At 34.1% G+C, this 17712-nt stretch overlaps 4 protein-coding genes, 4 non-coding genes and 1 pseudogene across 10 annotated transcripts; 3 read left to right on the top strand and 6 right to left on the bottom strand.

Annotated features, from left to right (window-relative positions):
• Window positions 1–145: 145 nt before the first annotated feature.
• C30H6.5 (Apple domain-containing protein) lies at window positions 146–4080 on the bottom strand (the record flags this gene model as incomplete). 2 transcript variants are annotated; one of them, NM_001269020.3, is made up of 11 exons in its annotated part: window positions 146–530; window positions 582–749; window positions 795–902; window positions 950–1064; window positions 1113–1264; window positions 1351–1507; window positions 1554–1619; window positions 1670–1730; window positions 1817–2047; window positions 2131–2370; window positions 3884–4080. In NM_001269020.3, the coding sequence occupies 11 exons, from the start codon at window positions 4078–4080 to the stop codon at window positions 442–444; spliced, it is 1584 nt and encodes a 527-aa protein (NP_001255949.1). In that variant the 3' UTR covers window positions 146–441. The 2 variants fall into 2 exon arrangements, with proteins under 2 accessions (NP_001255949.1, NP_001255948.1); NM_001269019.3 differs by having other exon boundaries at window positions 209–530; window positions 1113–1273.
• Window positions 4081–4229: 149 nt separating this feature from the next.
• 21ur-14644 lies at window positions 4230–4250 on the bottom strand. Its single transcript, NR_068535.1, has one exon.
• A 638-nt stretch (window positions 4251–4888) lies between these two features.
• 21ur-15377 lies at window positions 4889–4909 on the top strand. Its single transcript, NR_068534.1, has one exon.
• Window positions 4910–5230: 321 nt separating this feature from the next.
• trh-1 (THR-like peptide hormone) lies at window positions 5231–7241 on the bottom strand. The gene is made up of 4 exons (NM_171427.5): window positions 7148–7241; window positions 6418–6507; window positions 5893–5970; window positions 5231–5494 (listed from the first exon to the last, which is right to left on the bottom strand). Exons 1-4 carry the CDS (start codon window positions 7179–7181, stop codon window positions 5406–5408), a joined length of 291 nt encoding a protein of 96 aa, NP_741499.1. The 5' UTR covers window positions 7182–7241; the 3' UTR covers window positions 5231–5405.
• A 1213-nt stretch (window positions 7242–8454) lies between these two features.
• Window positions 8455–11058, top strand: zipt-17 (Zrt (ZRT), Irt- (IRT-) like Protein Transporter). Its single transcript, NM_070695.3, has 8 exons — window positions 8455–8503; window positions 9368–9519; window positions 9567–9639; window positions 9758–9889; window positions 10005–10118; window positions 10164–10409; window positions 10458–10790; window positions 10835–11058. Exons 2-8 carry the CDS (start codon window positions 9392–9394, stop codon window positions 10967–10969), a joined length of 1161 nt encoding a protein of 386 aa, NP_503096.2. The 5' UTR covers window positions 8455–8503; window positions 9368–9391; the 3' UTR covers window positions 10970–11058.
• On the bottom strand, window positions 9028–9219 carry C30H6.19. Its single transcript, NR_068533.1, has one exon. It is a non-coding gene; the product is annotated as an Unclassified non-coding RNA C30H6.19 (non-coding RNA).
• Window positions 11059–11265: 207 nt separating the features above from the next.
• clec-202 (C-type lectin domain-containing protein) lies at window positions 11266–14406 on the bottom strand (the record flags this gene model as incomplete). The annotated part of the gene is made up of 13 exons (NM_070694.2): window positions 11266–11355; window positions 11402–11517; window positions 11565–11670; window positions 11711–11818; window positions 11899–11958; window positions 12525–12557; window positions 12605–12804; window positions 12851–12968; window positions 13014–13118; window positions 13162–13223; window positions 13483–13767; window positions 14210–14290; window positions 14340–14406. The coding sequence occupies 13 exons, from the start codon at window positions 14404–14406 to the stop codon at window positions 11266–11268; spliced, it is 1431 nt and encodes a 476-aa protein (NP_503095.2).
• 21ur-12628 lies at window positions 12172–12192 on the top strand. Its single transcript, NR_068532.1, has one exon.
• An 807-nt stretch (window positions 14407–15213) lies between the features above and the next one.
• clec-201 lies at window positions 15214–17710 on the bottom strand (annotated as a pseudogene). Its single transcript has 9 exons — window positions 17635–17710; window positions 16690–17104; window positions 16578–16633; window positions 16423–16527; window positions 15891–16379; window positions 15713–15832; window positions 15561–15666; window positions 15400–15506; window positions 15214–15327 (listed from the first exon to the last, which is right to left on the bottom strand). Coding segments are annotated over exons 1-9 (1588 nt in total).
• Between the last annotated feature and the right edge of the window lie 2 nt (window positions 17711–17712).

Below are 17712 nucleotides of genomic sequence, written 5' to 3'. Positions count from 1 at the left end.
GTAAACCGTGCAGTGAAAAGAAAAAGAACAGCAGACGCAGGGTACGTAAACGAGTGTGTTAATAAAGAGACACGCAGGCGTACAGAGAATACGAACAGATGGGTGGAAATTCTGTAGGTTAGTAGTCAGTTTACAGCTCTACAAATTAATATTAAAGTGTTTATTGCATAACCTTTAATACCTTTCAAGTACGAAAAACTCATTCTTTTTACCATTATATATCTACAACTTCATTTACAAAAACAAATACAAAAAATAAATCAAAAATGGGTTTAGACCAACAATGTCATGGTAACGTGGGTAGTGCATATTAATTGAGCAGAAGAACCGTCAATTAGTTTTGAAAATTTAAGAATAAATCTAGGTGAGTATTGGAATAAATTAGAGAATTACAGATTTATGGTATTGAAATTGTTATTTTGGGGTGTGAAAATATAATTTTCAATGATTTGGATCGTAGTAATCAGGGTCTGATTTTGAAGATGAAGATGAAGAAGATGATGATCGGCTTGACGACTGGTCTGTTGTATCTGAAGTTAAAATTTTGTATTGCGTGGCTGTTCTCAGCTTGTGTCACTCACATGTACACGTATTTGCTAAAAATTGTGCTTTGAACGAAGGTTGTAGAACATTGAAATCGATTTGTTTGTGGAACAACATGCATCCGCGTGTCGTAGGTATCCAGTTCACTCCAAGACACTTCTCACGACGACGAATGTGAGACCAAGAGCACTCGGACTCACAGCTCTCTGAATATTTTTTTTTGTATGTAAAACTGTTACCCACGGCATTACCTAAATCCTGGAGTCCCCCAACAATGGTCGCGTCAAATGAGTTGTATATTGAGTTATTATACAGCCGATAGCACTCTTTCTTAGTACCTGAACCTCCAATCGAAGATTCTAAAAATTTGGAAATTTGGACCGTAAGATACTACTCTCAAATTTACCTGTTGTTGTGGTGCTTCTTGGCTGGCAAGTATTTTCAAAATAATCAAACTCTCTTGATCCCACCAAAGTGTCTCCTCCGTTCAAATGCAGGTTCCCGCCATTCAAAATACAAATCTAAATATTAGTTTGAAAATCATTTCTTTTACAATTCCCACATCTCACCTTTAACCCGAAACTATAGTTGATCGAGGCACAATAGAAGTTTTGCAAACTTTGAGCGCACTGCCTCATACAAGTCTCCAATGTGACTCCTCCTATCCTAGATTCCTCAAACTTATGAAGAATACGGTTAGGAGTTTTAATGAAGCAACCGGCTGGAACAGCTATATTAAACTATTTAATAACAAGTTTCAGCTAACTTTAAAAAACTGATCCTGCAAAAAAATATTTTAAAACTCACCCAAGTTTTCTAGGACCACAGGTCTTTCACTTCTTTGTCTTCTTTCTTTTGTTAAGCTGCCTACATCTGATTGAAGTTGTACCTGTTGTTGAGCCGCCGCTACAACTGACGACGTGGAGTCTACGAGTGGCCGGGGCGAAAGAAATATTTTTGCATTCTGGAAATATCTCTAATTGATTCAAGTTATATTTGGAAACATTTACTCGGTTTCTTCGATCCACAAATCGCTGTGGAAGTGGTGGAGAAGGCTGGTCAGCATAAACAGTTTTCTGAATTAAAGTCTCAGTATTGTCTGAAATTATTTCATTGGGATGCTTACACTAAAAATAACGTTCCCATTTTTTGGATCCAGTGGGTATTGTTTGACGGCATGAACTCTTCTGAAAAATCAAAACCATTTTCTCATTAAAATTTCTAATTAACGTTGATAAACTGAAATCCAAACAATATATTTTTGAAACCCCACCTCAATTCATTTGTAGTTGGAATCGCTTGTTGTGTTGTAGAAATTGGAGCATTCGTAGTAGTTCCATTCAAATTGGGTACAGGTGCCATGATTACATTTCCAACAATTGATGTTCTCACGGGAGCAGACGTTGTCCTGGTTTGTTCGGTGAAAACTGCCAAGCGAACAGTTTCATTTTCTGTTGAAGCGCATCGATTCTCGTATAGATCTATTTGCAGACCTTTTGATTTTCTGAACAAAATTTTGACAACGAAAAATTACAATGTTGTTAGTTACAACTACATTTTGAAAAATCTTCAATAAGAAAAACTCACTTGACAGTTCTCTCATGTCTCGCATACTTTGAAAGAACACAGTTTTGAGTATTCACATTATACATAACCGTTTTACATTTGATTTTGTGATTCATCGGAGCCTGAATGCATTTCCGAAGACATTCATTCACATCATCAATATTCTCAATGAGCACATTTCCAGATTTTTCTAAAAACTCATTGCTGTGAAGAACAAAGCAAGAGAAGACGTCTTTGGATCGATACAATGCAGTTGTACCACTAGATAAAAATATAATTATTATTGAATGAAAATTGTGTAGATGGGATTTTTTTTCTGAATTTTTAAATACTCAACTGTTTCGTGTCGAGTTATTGAATTTTAAAATGTGAAGTCATAGCATTGGAGTTTCGGGGACCCCATACACCATTTCAAATTTTGATGTTTTCCAAGTTTCGGAAATAATACGACACAAACCCAGAACTTTTTTAGTTTTACAGACGTCTGCTTTTTAATTCAATATTCCTTATATTCATTTTTTATTGTGTAAACTAAAACGGAAAGTTGTATTTCCGTTGTAAACAAAAGTAAAATTAATTGGCATCCCACCCCCACTTCGCGCGCTATTTTTTACACTTTCCATTCAAAATGGAACAGCTAAATCCATATCTTTCTCCAGATCACGACAGACACACATTGCCAGTTTTTGATCTTTAATTTAGGATAAGTTGGGAGGGTGGAATATATGAGAAAAGTGGAAAACGGTATGTATTTAGTTTAGCCGACCAAGATGTTGACAGAACAAGATGAGGAGACAAATTCCAAATTGGTAGGGGATTAGCAAGGTTTTTAGAAAAGCATGTAACTATCAAACTACTTTAAGTTTCAAAAATTCAATAAAAAAGTCAGGAAGATACAAAAATAGTTTAAAAACTAAAGTTTGTTAAAGTTTTGCGGATCTCATCTGCACAACAATCCCTGAATACGGTCCATGTTACTTATTCCAGGTTCATGATGCAGAGCTTGACTTACGTAACTTCAATCTGAATTTTTATTTTACTTTAGCTATTTTCCGAAAAATATGCAACTTTGTGTCTCACAACTAATATAAATTGAGATATTGTTCTTACCCACATTATCTTAAATTTCTCGATCAAACCCACTCTGGCTTCTACGACATAATTTTTTATCTTATCCAGATAGTGATTAACATTAACAACCATGAAGACGCCCATACAGCATCATTTAGCTTAATGAAAGCATGCATGAAGTAAATATACAAATAAAAAATAAATAGGCTAAAGACCTGAATTCATATTTGTGTTGATTTCTTCTGTAGAGAGGAAGTTTTTAGTTGTCAAAGAACATAATTCGTACTAAAAGCTAGAGAAAAAGTTTCATATTTTTTATGGAGAACATTCTGTTTAAAACAAATCCGCTATAAGATTAATTTTGGAGAGTTAACCCTTTAAAAATTTTTTTTAAATTTTATAAATTTCAATTAAAGTTTTTTTTTTCAATTTTTAATGTAAGATTTTTATTAGTCCTAAAAAGTTACTACATATAATAGCGGTTTTTATTAAGTAGATTAACATTTTTTTTAAGAACTCTAAGAAAAAAAAGACGAAAACGGAATTAAATTTACAAGTTTGCAATATGAAAGGGTACTTGTTGTATCCCCGCCATTTTAAAATTAAGTTATGTAAAATAAAAACATGCGGAGTAGTACGAGCAAACGAGCAAATAATTTAATCGACATCTTCCTATGTAAAAAAAAAACAACGTGAAACCTACCCAAAAACGTGGAAAAGTAGTACAATAAAAGTAAGCAGTCTTTGATTTTGCAGCGGTGGCATCAACATTACCAGAAGCTGCATCTTGTTCTTCTTCTCCTCCACCAGCTTCTTACTTCTCCTACTTCTCATCCCTTCAGCTGCCAACAGCTTTTTCGTCTTTCTTGTCCTCTCGTTTTTTGACTGCTGTCCTCTCATCTTCTCCCGCCCCTTCCATCTGATGACCGGAGGGCTAGTTCTGTGTCGGATTCTCTGATTCTCTGGGATTAATACGGTATTTTGGGCTACCCATGCTTCATGAAATATTCATTGCGTAATGTTCAGTTTCTCCACTTCCCTTTTCACTTTCGTTTTCAACCTTTTTTTAATTGAAAGCGAATTTTGTTCTGCTTTTTTGTAAATCTATTGAAAAACTAAAAGAGTGGAAGGTTGTGCGAATGAGTTATTTTCAGATATTCCATAAATCGAGGCAAGTGCCTTTACTCCCTCGTTTTTTGATCTAGAAACAGTATTGTGTTCAACTTTTTACTTGAGCATCTCAAGTTGAGATGAGCGTAGAATCGAGGTGGGTCAGTTTGAGCCGTTGAATTTTTGACGTTTTCATAGAATTCATGGTGATTTTTACTGTACGTGAAGTAAATTGTAACTTTTTTCAGTTTATGATACACTTGCATGCCTGGATGCCACACTGGGGTAAACTTTGCAGCCGTTTAAATAACCTCTTGCTTATTGACTCGCTTCAAAACCATATGCTTATCAAAACCAGAAAGCTTTTAAGCCGTTTAACAAAAGCTATTTTGTCAGCTATCCAAATGTAATTGTTTTCAACAAAATTCAAATCTGGCGGGCATTACAAAACATCCGTTGCTTCAAAAGTCCGGTGTAAACAAGCATACAGACATACAAAATATATTACAGCTTAATGATCTATATCCCCATCGCGCCCTTCTTTTTTCTTTCGGTTGCAGAACACTCATTTAAAGATAGATACACACATTTGGATAGATACGATCAGTGGACTACGTAGCCACACCATGGTTTTCACTTTTTCAGTGAAATAAATACATTCAGACGTAACGGAGGCTTAATTACATAGTTTAAATTAAAATAAAAGAGTTGCTAAAGAAAATCTGGGATCTAGAACCTATTTCTAAAAAAAATTTTAAAAATTTAGATGGTTTTATAATAATATAAAATTTCAATGTGAGGTCTCGAAGGATTATGAAAAAAAGTTCATGAACTGCTTTGAAATATAGGCCAGCTTGCTAAAACAACCATTGTAGCAGTCGGTTTTACTATTAATCAAGTCAAAACATTTTTTTACTTTTAATTCGTGATTAAGAAAATTATTCACAAGCCCATTTATTTCAAGTCGAGAAGTTATTACCAAAAAGTATAAAATAATTAATTGAAATATTTGGTTCGTTTCGCCGCATCGCAATGTTAAAAATATATAGAAAAAATGATATTAAAAATAAATACACACACACAAAAAGGGAGAGAGCAAATTTCAAGAAATAATTTTAACCGAAAAGTTCATTGGCACGTCGTCGGAATCTGCTCTCGTACATCACAGTTTCATCTGGATACTCAATTGGGAGAGATCGTTTTCCTGAAAAAAATTAATATTGATCTTCCTATAATTCCATATTCAGACAGAAAGTATTTCTCTCAAAAGTGTATCTATTCCGTAAATTGTGTAAAAGTGTAATCATGATCTCCGCGACCTTTTCCAGCCTATTCTATTGAAAACTGCCAGTGAAATCTGATCTAGCTCGAATTTCCAACTAGGAGAACATTTTCGCGCCTTTCTTGGAAAGGGAGATTTTATGAACTCCAAGTCATATTATAAATTGATTCGGAAATTTTTTAGAAAGAAAAGTGAATGGATGGCAGTGATTAAAATTTTTGTATTTAACAAGATGTGAAAGCTGCAACAATCAGTTTCACATATTTATGTAACATGCAGTATTTTTTTAGTTTTATAAATGAAAGTACACTATTTCTTACCGAAAAGTTCTCGTCCTCTTCTCTTGTTAAACATACTTGCACGTTTCAGAAGTCTCCTGGATGCATCGATTGAGTCCACTAAAAGTTAATTATTGTTGAAAGTAAAAATACCAAAAAGTGAATTGTTCAAGAATGTCAAAAAAAAAGATTCGCAATGATTCAAGCAAAATAAATAATTTATTTTTGATGGTGTTTTTCGATGTTTTTGGAACATTTGAGCTGAATGAGGAAGTATGCATGTTTTTGAGTGTCTAAACAAATTCAACAACATTTGGTAAAATACTTCAAGTGAATATGAAAATATGTATATTTGTCTTTCTCTTTTAGGACAAATTTTAAAATTGATTTTTCAAACTGCATAATAAATTCAGGTTGTTATACCTAAACAAGCTCAAGATCTTTAACCTCAAGTCTACCCGAGCTACAAAATATTTTTTAGTTTACCAAATCATCATAAATTCGCCAGTTTTTAGTTTTCCAAATCATCATAAATTCGCCAAAAATTTTTATTTTGAGAAATCTCACATTGATTAGGCATTACACGGAACGCTCTTAAATTCATCGGCTCCTCTTCGTCGAACCACATGGGTGAGGCGGCAACAATTGAGCATAGGGCTGAAAATTGTATGTTGGGGAAATAATGAAGATATGGGAATGATTCATATATTTCAAGTTTATCAATTTTTCATTTTGAGGTTCTCTCGCAGTCCCCTCGTGTTTTTTTCTTTTAAACATATATCAGCCAAGATAATTTACACGTGGCAAACATTGATACATATACCTATTTTTCAATCTGATCATATTAAGAAGTTACGGGAATACATGTTCTTTATTTTTAGAATCCAATGAATCCAATGAAAACAAATCTAACCCAATTATGCTTCTTAACATTTAACGTCATCAAAATATTCAGTATCGAAGTATAAATAGAGTGCGAAGCAAAACAAAAGTTTAAAACCGGATATGCGGTCATCTGGTATTTACTAGTAATCTTTCAAAAAGCAAAAGATCAAGCGATGGTAATTCAATCCAGTTCCTTATCTAAGTCTGACTTAAATGCAAGGTTTCAACTTAGAATCAATGTGAAGTCTGGGAAAATGTCAATGAACTCAAACGAAGCAAAATTTAAACAACAAATTGGACTGTAATCCATTTTTTCAAAAATTTAATTTATGGTATTGAGTTCGAGGAAATTTAAACAATTGAATATATGAATAGATCTCTATAATACCAAAAGAACATTTTAGTTACTCACCAAAAAGTAGCAGAACAACTGAGTAGTTCATCATTTTCGCTGTAGTGGGCAGAAAATAATTTGGTAAGCACACAACCACCAATAGAAGGCGTGCGCTTGAAAGTGAGAATGAATCTCATCGTTGCGGACCCTAAAAGATATATCACAGGGCGCGCGAGAAGCCACGCCTACCTATCACATTTCCAAACAGACCGCCCGTTTTTGAGAGCTCTCATCAAAATGGTGACGAAATAATTAGGGGAAGTGGAGGCGTTTGAGGATTGTTGGGCGATGTGAAAAGTATCGGTTACTTTGAGAAATGATGAGGTTGGTTTTTGGAAAGATGGATGAGACTGCTGCTGAGATAACGTCATATGGAACGTCATATATGGTTTGTAACGGAAGTTTTAAAATTTTAGAGAACTGAAAAAAAATGAAGCGTTCTCATATTTGCTGTAAACAATTGCAACAACTGTCAAAATTCCAAAAATAGACAATAGAAATGGTCAGCTGTGAAATATCGAATATCTGAAAATGAATATTCATTCACGGAAGCCATGAAAACTACTGCATTGAAAAATGTTACAGAGTAGTCATAAGTTATTTTTAAGAAGAGGTCGTCTTTTTTTTGTACTCTAGTTGACAAATTCTACCAATAAATAAATATAGATAAAAGGGGGGAAATTGTTTTTAAATGTAGTATTTGAGCTCAAACATTCATTCATTGCAAGGGAAAAAACGGGAAAATCCGTTAACACTCAGCATTTTTGAAAAATTGACAAGTTTCTGAAAGTGGAAATGAATTATATTCCACGACATGGCCATTTTAGGTCAGCAGAATATTCATTCAAATTTCCTATGTTAAAACATTATTGATTTTTTTTATCAGACAGTTTAAGAAAACTGAGAGAAAGGAATTGTCTAAAGTATTTATTAAAAATACAATACAAAATATAATAAAAACTTGAACGATCGTCATGACCTGGGATTTTTAAAGTCAAATTTCAAAGGTTTTTTTGTCGACAAAGCTCTCTCCCGTCACGCATCGCGCGAGTGGAATGCCTGATTTTAATAGTATAAATGTAAATAGCAATTTGCGTTTACAACATCTAGCGGCAATGAATGATCTTGAACATTGACAATTGACAGGAGCCTCGAAAAAAATTCCGAGATAATCCATAAGCAAGTCACGTTGTATTCAACTGATTTTAATAGATAAATAGTGTAAAAATTCTAGCAATCGGCAAATAGAACTTGTTGAATTAAACACACGTGACTAATTCCTATTTTTTGTTTTCTATTATATCATTTCTATATTTCATTTCTCGGTTCGACGCTTCTTTTCTTGATTTTTGTACAGTTCCTAGCTAACAGAAGGTGAGTAACACTTTGATTGAAAAAGAATGTCTTTAAACGAGACCATTTAATATTATACCGCTTTTTTGATTTAGAACTTGCTGAATTAATTAACAAAAACAAAATACAGAACGGATAATCTGTTTACAACATTTCTAATTAGGTGTTTTCGGGACGCCTTTTTTTAAAGCATAAGAACACTTGCCCTTCCTCTGCTAACAGAGCGTTTCTATGTGTTTACTCAACGTTTTTTCACCAACAAAAACATTTCCCGTAAACGCATTAATACCACTTTTACAAAAATAAACATAGTTTTTCTAGCAGTGCACCTTTCTTGCAAAAGTGCAACAATTTTACGACATACTACTTTTTTTTAACGGATAGTTGGACGAACCAAAGTTCAACTTTCTGTAATGACCTAGTCTACAAAGCAAACTTTACATAATTAGTTGAATGGTAAGTGTACCGTTTTTTTAAAAATAATTTCGTTTCGAATCTAGAACTATCCGGAACAGAGCCATACCGTCGTTTTCGCATAATTCTTGCCAAGTTCCTCTTGAAAACCGGATAAAGTGCGGGCGCCCGTTGCCCATTTCCTATTCCTCCCACCCCAATCCACTGATATTTGATATCTTATTTGTACCTCTAAACTCTCTTCCATTTACCCACACTCTCAATCTTTCCATATTTTTCTTTCACTATCTGCTGCTTTTAGTGGACTGTCCACTTTTATTTGACTTCCGTTTCTTATATTGGCAAGTTGAACACATTTTTACACTGAAATTTCAATTTCTTTAACGTAAAAAGTACAGATCGAGAACTTTATTCTGGTTTTTAAAATACCTGTTTTCCATCGCTCTTTCCTAAGTTTTTATTAAATTACAGTTTCAAAATAATACTCTACATAAAATGATGTCCGAAGGTCCTGTTATGTTCGATACAGTACTCTATGGTGTTATCTCAGTCACGGTTGTCTCATTATTATCCTTGGGTGGTGCATGCATTGGCCCACTAATGACAAAAGATGCAAAACATCGGTGAGCTTGGGTTGGAGTTGAAACTGTATTTATTGCCAAATTTTAAGATGGCTACATTTTTTTTTGGCAATGGCCGTGTCTACACTGAGTTCGGATGCAATTCTACATATAATTCCGCAGGTGAAATTACTAATGATTCAAAAATAATGCCCTGACTTTTTCGCACGCTAAAGTTTTCTTGCATTTAAAGGATTAAAGTTTCCAAAATATAAATTAAGTGAAAAAGTTTTGATTTTAGGTTGTCGGCGTCCATGATCATGGGCACAATCACGGACATAGCCATGAACATCATCATGAGCATACAGATTTGGAAAATGGAACATCAGGACACGGGCATAGTCATCACCATGATGATAGTGACCGCATTATGGTGAGATATCATTTAAAATAGTATCTTTGCATTTCTAGAATTTTCGAAAAAAATTTGAAATTTTTCTGAACGAAAACATTTTAACTGAAATTAATTTGGAATAAACATATTTCAGTGGTATACCGTCACACCTGCTCGTAAAAATCTTCTTCGTCTTTCTGTTATTGTTCTCTCCATCTACATTCTCTACTTTGTAGAGTTTTTCATGTTCTACAGAAAGACCCATCTCGTGAGTTTCATCCCAAAACCTTTTGCCACAACTTTACCTTTGTAGCACTACTGTTCCCCTTCTACAAAGTCGCCAGTTATTACATCTTCAGTTTCCACACACTCTGACATCAAATCTTCAGCTTCAAATCATAGTATAACTGGTAGCGAAGAAGATAATAATAATGATTCATCGAAAAAAGAAAGAAGAAATAGTGTTGAGTTGGAGAAGCGCAGAGAGCAAGGAGGACACGAGCTGATCAGTTTAAGAGAGGATGGTGATGATGATGGTACAGAGATTTGCGGACTGAAAGTGAGTTTTATTTGAAATAGTTGGACGGTACTACAACGACAATTCCAGCCCCGAGCATTGATAATTTTATTCGGTGATGGTGTACACAATTTGGTCGATGGTCTTGCAATGGGAGCTTCATTCATGATTTCCGTGAAACTCGGATTCATAACAACCATCGCAGTAATTTGTCACGAACTTCCTCATGAAATTGGAGATCTGGCGGTGCTCATAGATTCTGGGCTTTCAATGTGTACAGCTCTTATTCTAAATTTATTATCTGCCCTGACTGCATACGCCGGCTTGTTCATTGCAATCGTTCTGGGAAGAGATGAAGAAATTGAGACCATCCTTCTGGCGATCACAGCTGGAATGTTTTTGTATGTTGCCTGGGTGGATATGGCAAGTTTAAACACATTGATTGTATTTAATAATTTATATTATAGCTTTCACATCTGAAACATGATTCTCTTATGGCGGATCACTGGATGGTGACAAGTATATTACAGCTCTCTGGTTTCACATTGGGCTTTGCGCTCATTTTCGGATTAGGATGGTTTGAGCATATGCTGGAAGGATAACATTAACATATTCAAAGACAAAAAACGATGATAACGGGTTTACTTGAAATGTGATAATAAAGTGATTATTCCAAATGTATTATACTAAAAGAAACTTAAAAATTTCCGTCTTAATTTTTTAAAGTTATTTCGTCTTTGAGAAATTTGAGATTGTGGAATTTTTGTTATTATTTCTTAATTGGACTCAGTATTTTCAATTTTTAATATATTGAATTGTTCAAGTTTGTAGTAATATGGTACCTGCTTGATTAGTGGAATGAATGGAAAACATTAGAAAATGATGCTTTTTGGCAGATTCAAAACTCCTTGACCGTCGTGGTGCAGTCATATGGTCTCCACGTCCCACTTTTTGCAAATGAGCCGCCATTATTTTTGGATAAAATCATCTGCAGTGAAAAAATAATTTTAGTTAGTTTGTGAATTTTTCAATACCGTATAACAAGAGCCTGCGGTTCCTACATAACCTGATGCGACGTTATTGTAGCTTCCTATGTGCTGTATCCACGCTTCGTCAAGTATTTTATTGCCATTGTTACTGGTGAGAGCTACTGGAAATATGTTAACTTTCACAATACTGAGCTAATTATAATCATACGTCTTAAAGCTTCATTTCCATCTGCTCCAGAAACTTCACCAAGTTTTCCGCCCAGTCTGGTACACTCAGAATTAAAATCAACAAATCTTCCGGGACCTTGGATTTTCTAAAAGAAATTAATATTTAAAATTAAACTTTTTTTTCACCGAGTAGCAAAGACCGCCAAAATAAATCCAGCCAACGGGGCAGTTACTTGTGCATTTTTCGATATCAATTTGTGTTGTGGGAGGTTTTGTTGTTGAAATAGTGGTTGTCTGAAGCAGATATTTTTTGATAGATTTGCAACAAAAAAGTAAAACAAAAAAAAATTGGAATTTGTCTAGCCAAAACTTACGCTAGCGGATGTAGTAGTGGTTGTTGACGTTGTTGTCGGAGTGGAAGTAGTAGAAGGTGTCTAGAAATTGAAGTATGAAGTACTTGCAAGCTAATTTCCTCTCTGCTTTTCTCAGACTCATGTAAGAAAATTCTCAAAAAATCATTGCATTCAAGTTTTTTTTTGAAAACAGTGACCAACAAACAAGTTTCGTTTGGTTATTTTAAATTTTATTTGAGACATACATGACTATTTCATTTTGTCGAAATAAAGGAGAACTAACGGTCTGAAAGATTTTTAACTTATGCACTCAAAATGTTTTGTAAAATTTTGTAGTGAACGTCCTCAAAAAATTTATCAATATTTTTATACCTTCAAAATTTTGAAAAAATTATGCTAATGTTATCTTAAATCTTAAATTTTTTTATCCGTGTCACAGCTGCTGGAAATAACATTATATCTGCTTATCAACCTTTCTTGCATATTTCGGTAAATTATCTCAATATTTCGCAGTTTAAGATAATTTAAAGTCGGCAGGTGGTGATCAATTTCGGTCATATTCTGTCACCTATCGGCTTTGAACCGACAAAAAAATGTTTGAAAATTTATTGGGACCTTCCTTTCAAAAATTCGTTTAAAAAACTTACTGTTGTTTGCATAGTAGTCGTTGTTGTAGGAGTCTGAAAAGTAATCGAGCATTAAGTTATTTCTGAATTTTAATAGATACTGAAGTAGAAGTTGTAGGTTCAGTGGTTGATGTGACAGTAGTTGTTGTAACTACACTAGTGGTGGTACTCGTTGATGTGGTTGATGATGTTGTTGAAGGAATAGTAGTAGTGGTTGTCGTGGTAGGTGTCGTTGTTGTAGGTTTTGTAGTTTCGGGCACTAACCCACATTTTTTCCACTCATATTTTGCACCAATATTCACTGAAAGTAAGACCTTTACTGACATAAAACGCTGCTGAACATTTACAAGTGTTCGGGTCATATTTGCAAATTACATTTGATCCATCATCACTACACTCTTTCATATCATCATACTGACCAGGGATGTATGCTGGATTGTCGTATAGCCAATCAGTTTCCCAAATCTGAAACCTTTTAATGTTCATCTCATCAATGTTTAAATTATTTACAGTGACACAGCTGAATTCTGCAAACTCAGATTTTGGATAGTCTGGTTGCCACCAAAGGCAATCAGTTGGAGATCCATCTGTCCAGATGTAGGTGACATTATCGCACTTAAATTTTTTTGTTGCCATTAAAAAATTAAATGGAACTAACATCTCTTCTTAGTCCAATCCATGAATCCATTTGTCCACCATTTTTCTTGTCTCGATATAATGCTGAAAATGTATTTATTTTTAAATTGGTGCATTGATAAATTAAAAAAATTAGAAACGGAATGTGATAGGATGACAAATAATATGTTCAAAAATATGCAGCCCACTACATTATTCGTTCGTTGATTGAAACTGATGTTGAAAAAAGTGAATTATGCTCTTTAAATTTGTGATCAGCGAAATACATATTTTCCAGTGAATACATAATCTTTTGGAAATCTGTGATTGATGTGTGTGTGGCATACAAAGGTTAAAGACATACAATTTAACCATTTAGCTTCCTCCTGACTATGCACTGAAGCTGAATGGGCACCTGGTCTCAAATTCCAACAATAATCCTCTCCTTGGTACCAGTTCATTGTTTTTTTCGACTGCTGGTAACACATCCCAGTAAGGTCATATCTGGTCCAACCAGAAGCACATGCAGCAGTACCAACATCAGCCAAAACAACAAGATTTTGTGATGATGAATCTGACATAGCGGACGGAGAAGAAAGCGAACGATGAAATGTTAGGTTTTGAGTTTTGAGAAAGTTCGACATCCATTCTGAAAAAAAATGACAAGCTCAATCAACTTCGATAAAAAATAAAATTGATTATCTTTTTTTCTTCTGATTCGGCTACTTTTGCAGGTTATATTATTTTTTATTCAAAAAACTCCACAAGGACACATAACACCAAAATTTCTATGTAGAATTTTCAAGTTTGAAGGACCTGGAGTTTGAACATGAAATACGGTGATTTGATTGATTGTGGAGCATTAATTGCTTACGAGGAAACCTATATCAATTTTTATGCCGGGTTAATCTACATTTTCAGACCGAGCTTTATCGTCATTAAATTTACAAACCCATTGGTGTACTGTAACCCCATATGGTTCTAGCTTAATTTTTAAACTATTAAACTTGCTATGCATCCCAACTAATCTAGTAGTAAAAAACGGCTAATGCTCTGTAAAATGATTACACAAATGCAATTCTAAAACCTACTATCTCCTTTTCCATTCCTGATTGTTTTTTGGTTATCTTTGACAAAATTAGCTACCATTGCTTGTCGTCCCCGCGTTTCCTCTGAAAATCTCTCTTGAATATAAGTCTAGTAAAAATATATTGTATTTACCATCAGACATAGCAAGGAGATTTGGCATGATGACGACCGCACAGAAAGAGAAGGCAAAAACTGACATTTTAGGTTTTTGAACGTGAACCTATCATAAAACCGTGAACCATGACCACTTAAATAGACATTAAACAGACCTCCTCTAATATTGCAAATAATTTGAACATTCATGAATGATCCTTTGTGATAATCCCCAATGCAAACAGGAAGTTTGAATATAGGTTGAATGAAAATAATCAAAATGTATGTATTTGGAGATCAAATTGTGTACTTCCTTCTTGAAAATAATGTGTTAAGTATCATGTTTGAGAGTGATTTTTGAATGAATAATTATTTTTGAATGAATAATTTGAATTATTTTTGAAATTATTTTTGAATGAATAACTTTCGATTTTTGAATGAATAATTTGAATGAATAATATTGCAACCACAAAAACTCCCAAAAAATAATATCGAACCCTATGCTAGTTTTGAACCCTAATAGTTTTGCGTCCCTTCATTCATATTTGGTATTCCAAAAATGTCAGTGTAAGTAAGGAAACCTATTACAGACTTTAAAAAGTAACTCAAATTTTGTAAGAGATGGATACAATTTTGGCACTTTTTGTGTATGAGTAATGAAATATGTCCGTTTGGTCCGAATTTTTCAAATAGTATTGCATCTGAACATATTTCAAAATATAATATTGCGCGTCTTATTATTAGAGTGCAGTCACATTTTATGTGAAAATGTTTTTTTTTTGAAAATGATACGCTGATATGTGTAAAAAACTCCGGCAATTTCCGAAGTCTGTTTTAAAAATCGGCAAGAAGAAAATGGACAAAACATTTAAAAGTTCATATGTTTATGTTCGGTACAAAATCAAGAAATGAATTATGTTACGGCTGATTTCTGGCAGATGGCAAAGTCCTTGGCTACATCACACAAATATGGCCTCCAGGTTCCTCTGTCAGCAACTACTCCGTCAATTTCTGGTGACAAAGTCAACTGAAAATTTTTCTAGTCAGATGGTCAATTATAAAATTTGTTTTAAACTTCATCATATTAAACACAACTTACGGCTAAACACGAGTCTGATTCATAATCATACCCATTTGCAACATTACTGTACCCAGAGGAAACTACCCAAGCTTCTCCGTCATCGTTGTTGTTAGTGCTGAAGAATCCTACAAAGCGAATAATAATTATTTGGAGAATTTGGTTTTCTTTCAAAAACTTACTTGTTAACATTTCGTTTGTTTGGACATCCTGTATTCTGGCTAGTTTCCCGCCAAAACTTTCACATTCTACAGCGAAATCGCTCAGTCTTCCAGGGCCTTGTATTTTCTGAAATAATATTTTTTAACGACTATTCATTAGAAAGCTTGCTTGCCGCGTAACATAAATTACTGTAGTACACCCAGTTTGTCGGACATGTAACAGGACATTTTGAAGCATCGAATTGAGTGGTAAAAGTAATAGCTTCGGAAGCTGTTGTAGTCTTGATCGTTTTCTGAATATTAATGGTTGTGAAGTAGGTATTAATTACTTTTCAAAATTTTACTACTAACCGTAACGGGCAAAGTTGTAGGTGTAGTGATGATAAAGGTACTAATTGGCACTGTTGTTGTAGTTTTTGATGTAGTTGAAGTCCGACTCTGGAAAACATTTCTATTGTTTTTGAGAGTTGAACATATTTCACAATCGTAAATTTGAAAGCATACTAAATCAATACAAGTTAGTTTTCTCATTTTAGGCTCTGCAAGCTGCGGCCGTGTGGCAACCTTTGATTTAAAAAAAATTGGGGACTCGGCATAAACCGGTTGCCGATCGATTCAGTTTCCGCACAGACTGTTACGACTGGTACGTATTTCTCTCCAATAATAGCTTAAAATGTAGAAAGTTATATAATTCTATAAACATGTCTACAAAAACTTGCATGTATTTGGATCATATTTGCAAAGTGCATATGATCCAGCTGCTTCTGAGCACTCTTTCATATCATCAAACTGTCCAGGAGTATACCCGGATATCAATAGAAGCAGTGCAGTGTTCCATATCTGAATCTTTTTTTTATATTATAAGTAGTTTCATCGAACTTACAGTTGTGCAACTTTGTTCAGCATATTGAGCCTGCGGGTAGCTTGGCTGCCACCATTGAAAATCCACAGGAGAACCATCAGTCCAATAATAAGCATTCATTTCACACTATAGTTTAAATCTTTAAAAATGTTACAATAAAAGAAAAACGATCTTGCCTCCTGTTTCAAGCCAATCCAATCATCCAATGGTAGGTACCACACTTTGAATTGAGCTGAATGTGGATTTCTTTAACACTTTATTGAGACAAGTTCGTTGCAATGAACTCACAATTTATCCCCTGAGCTTCAGCTTGACTATGTACCGATGCTAAATGTGCTCCACTCCTCTGATTCCAACACCAATCTTCAGCGTCGTACCAACTCATGGAACTCGTAGACTCCATGTAGCACATCCCTGTTACTGTGTATCTCGTCCAACCGGAAACACACGCTGTGTTGCCAACTGCATCCGATAATACAATAAGGTCTGGAGATGGTGCATCTGATAGTGCAGTTTCCGGTGGCAGAAGGGAATTGGCATTCATAAATTTGAACATAAATCCTCAAGTGAATTTTGTGAGCACAAATACATACAGCTTTTATTTTGCAGTGAAAAGACTTACGCTCATCATTTTCTCCTCTGATCGAAATTTGATTTTCTTTTGCAAAGTTTTGCAATATCTCCTTTCGTGCATTCAAATCATCTGAGAATAAATTTTACTAAAATTGAAAAAATTTGTTATAGATTTTTTATAACCCCCATTTTTTTTGAAAAAAGTTTTTTAAAGTCCGTATCAGAATCTTGGAAAAAACATTGTTTTTCCAATATTTTCATATACAGCTGGATTAAGTTGTTTTACCACCAGAAGCGACCTAATCAAAAACCACTTTTTCAGCACCCCCGATCCCGCTTCTTTCCAGCTTTGTTCAGAGTTTTGGAGTTTGCGTTTTGCATTATTCAAAGCGAAAAAGTTTTTAATGTTAAATTCTAAACAAAATTCCACATTTTAAATAGTCCACAACTTCAAGATTTGTCTAAACAGTAGACTGCTACACTGAGAACAATAAACAGGCGTGTGCATAGGTGAAAAAAAAACATTTTTCAAAGTTACAAGTTACAAAAAATTACAAAAAAGTTACATTTAATATGTGCATACACGCGACATTATTTTATTATAGTCAGTATAATTGTTAAACGCAAAGAAAAAATGTTGTTAAAAAATAAACAATTTACCAATTGCTTTACCAAAGATTTCATGGAGACTGGTAGCTATGAGAACAAATTGAATTGAACAATATTTAGTCAACATGA

Source organism: Caenorhabditis elegans, chromosome IV, assembly GCF_000002985.6.
Source record: "Caenorhabditis elegans chromosome IV".
NCBI lineage: Eukaryota > Metazoa > Nematoda > Chromadorea > Rhabditida > Rhabditidae > Caenorhabditis > Caenorhabditis elegans.
Note: the sequence above shows the minus strand (reverse complement) of the source record. Positions and strands in the feature narration are given on the sequence as shown.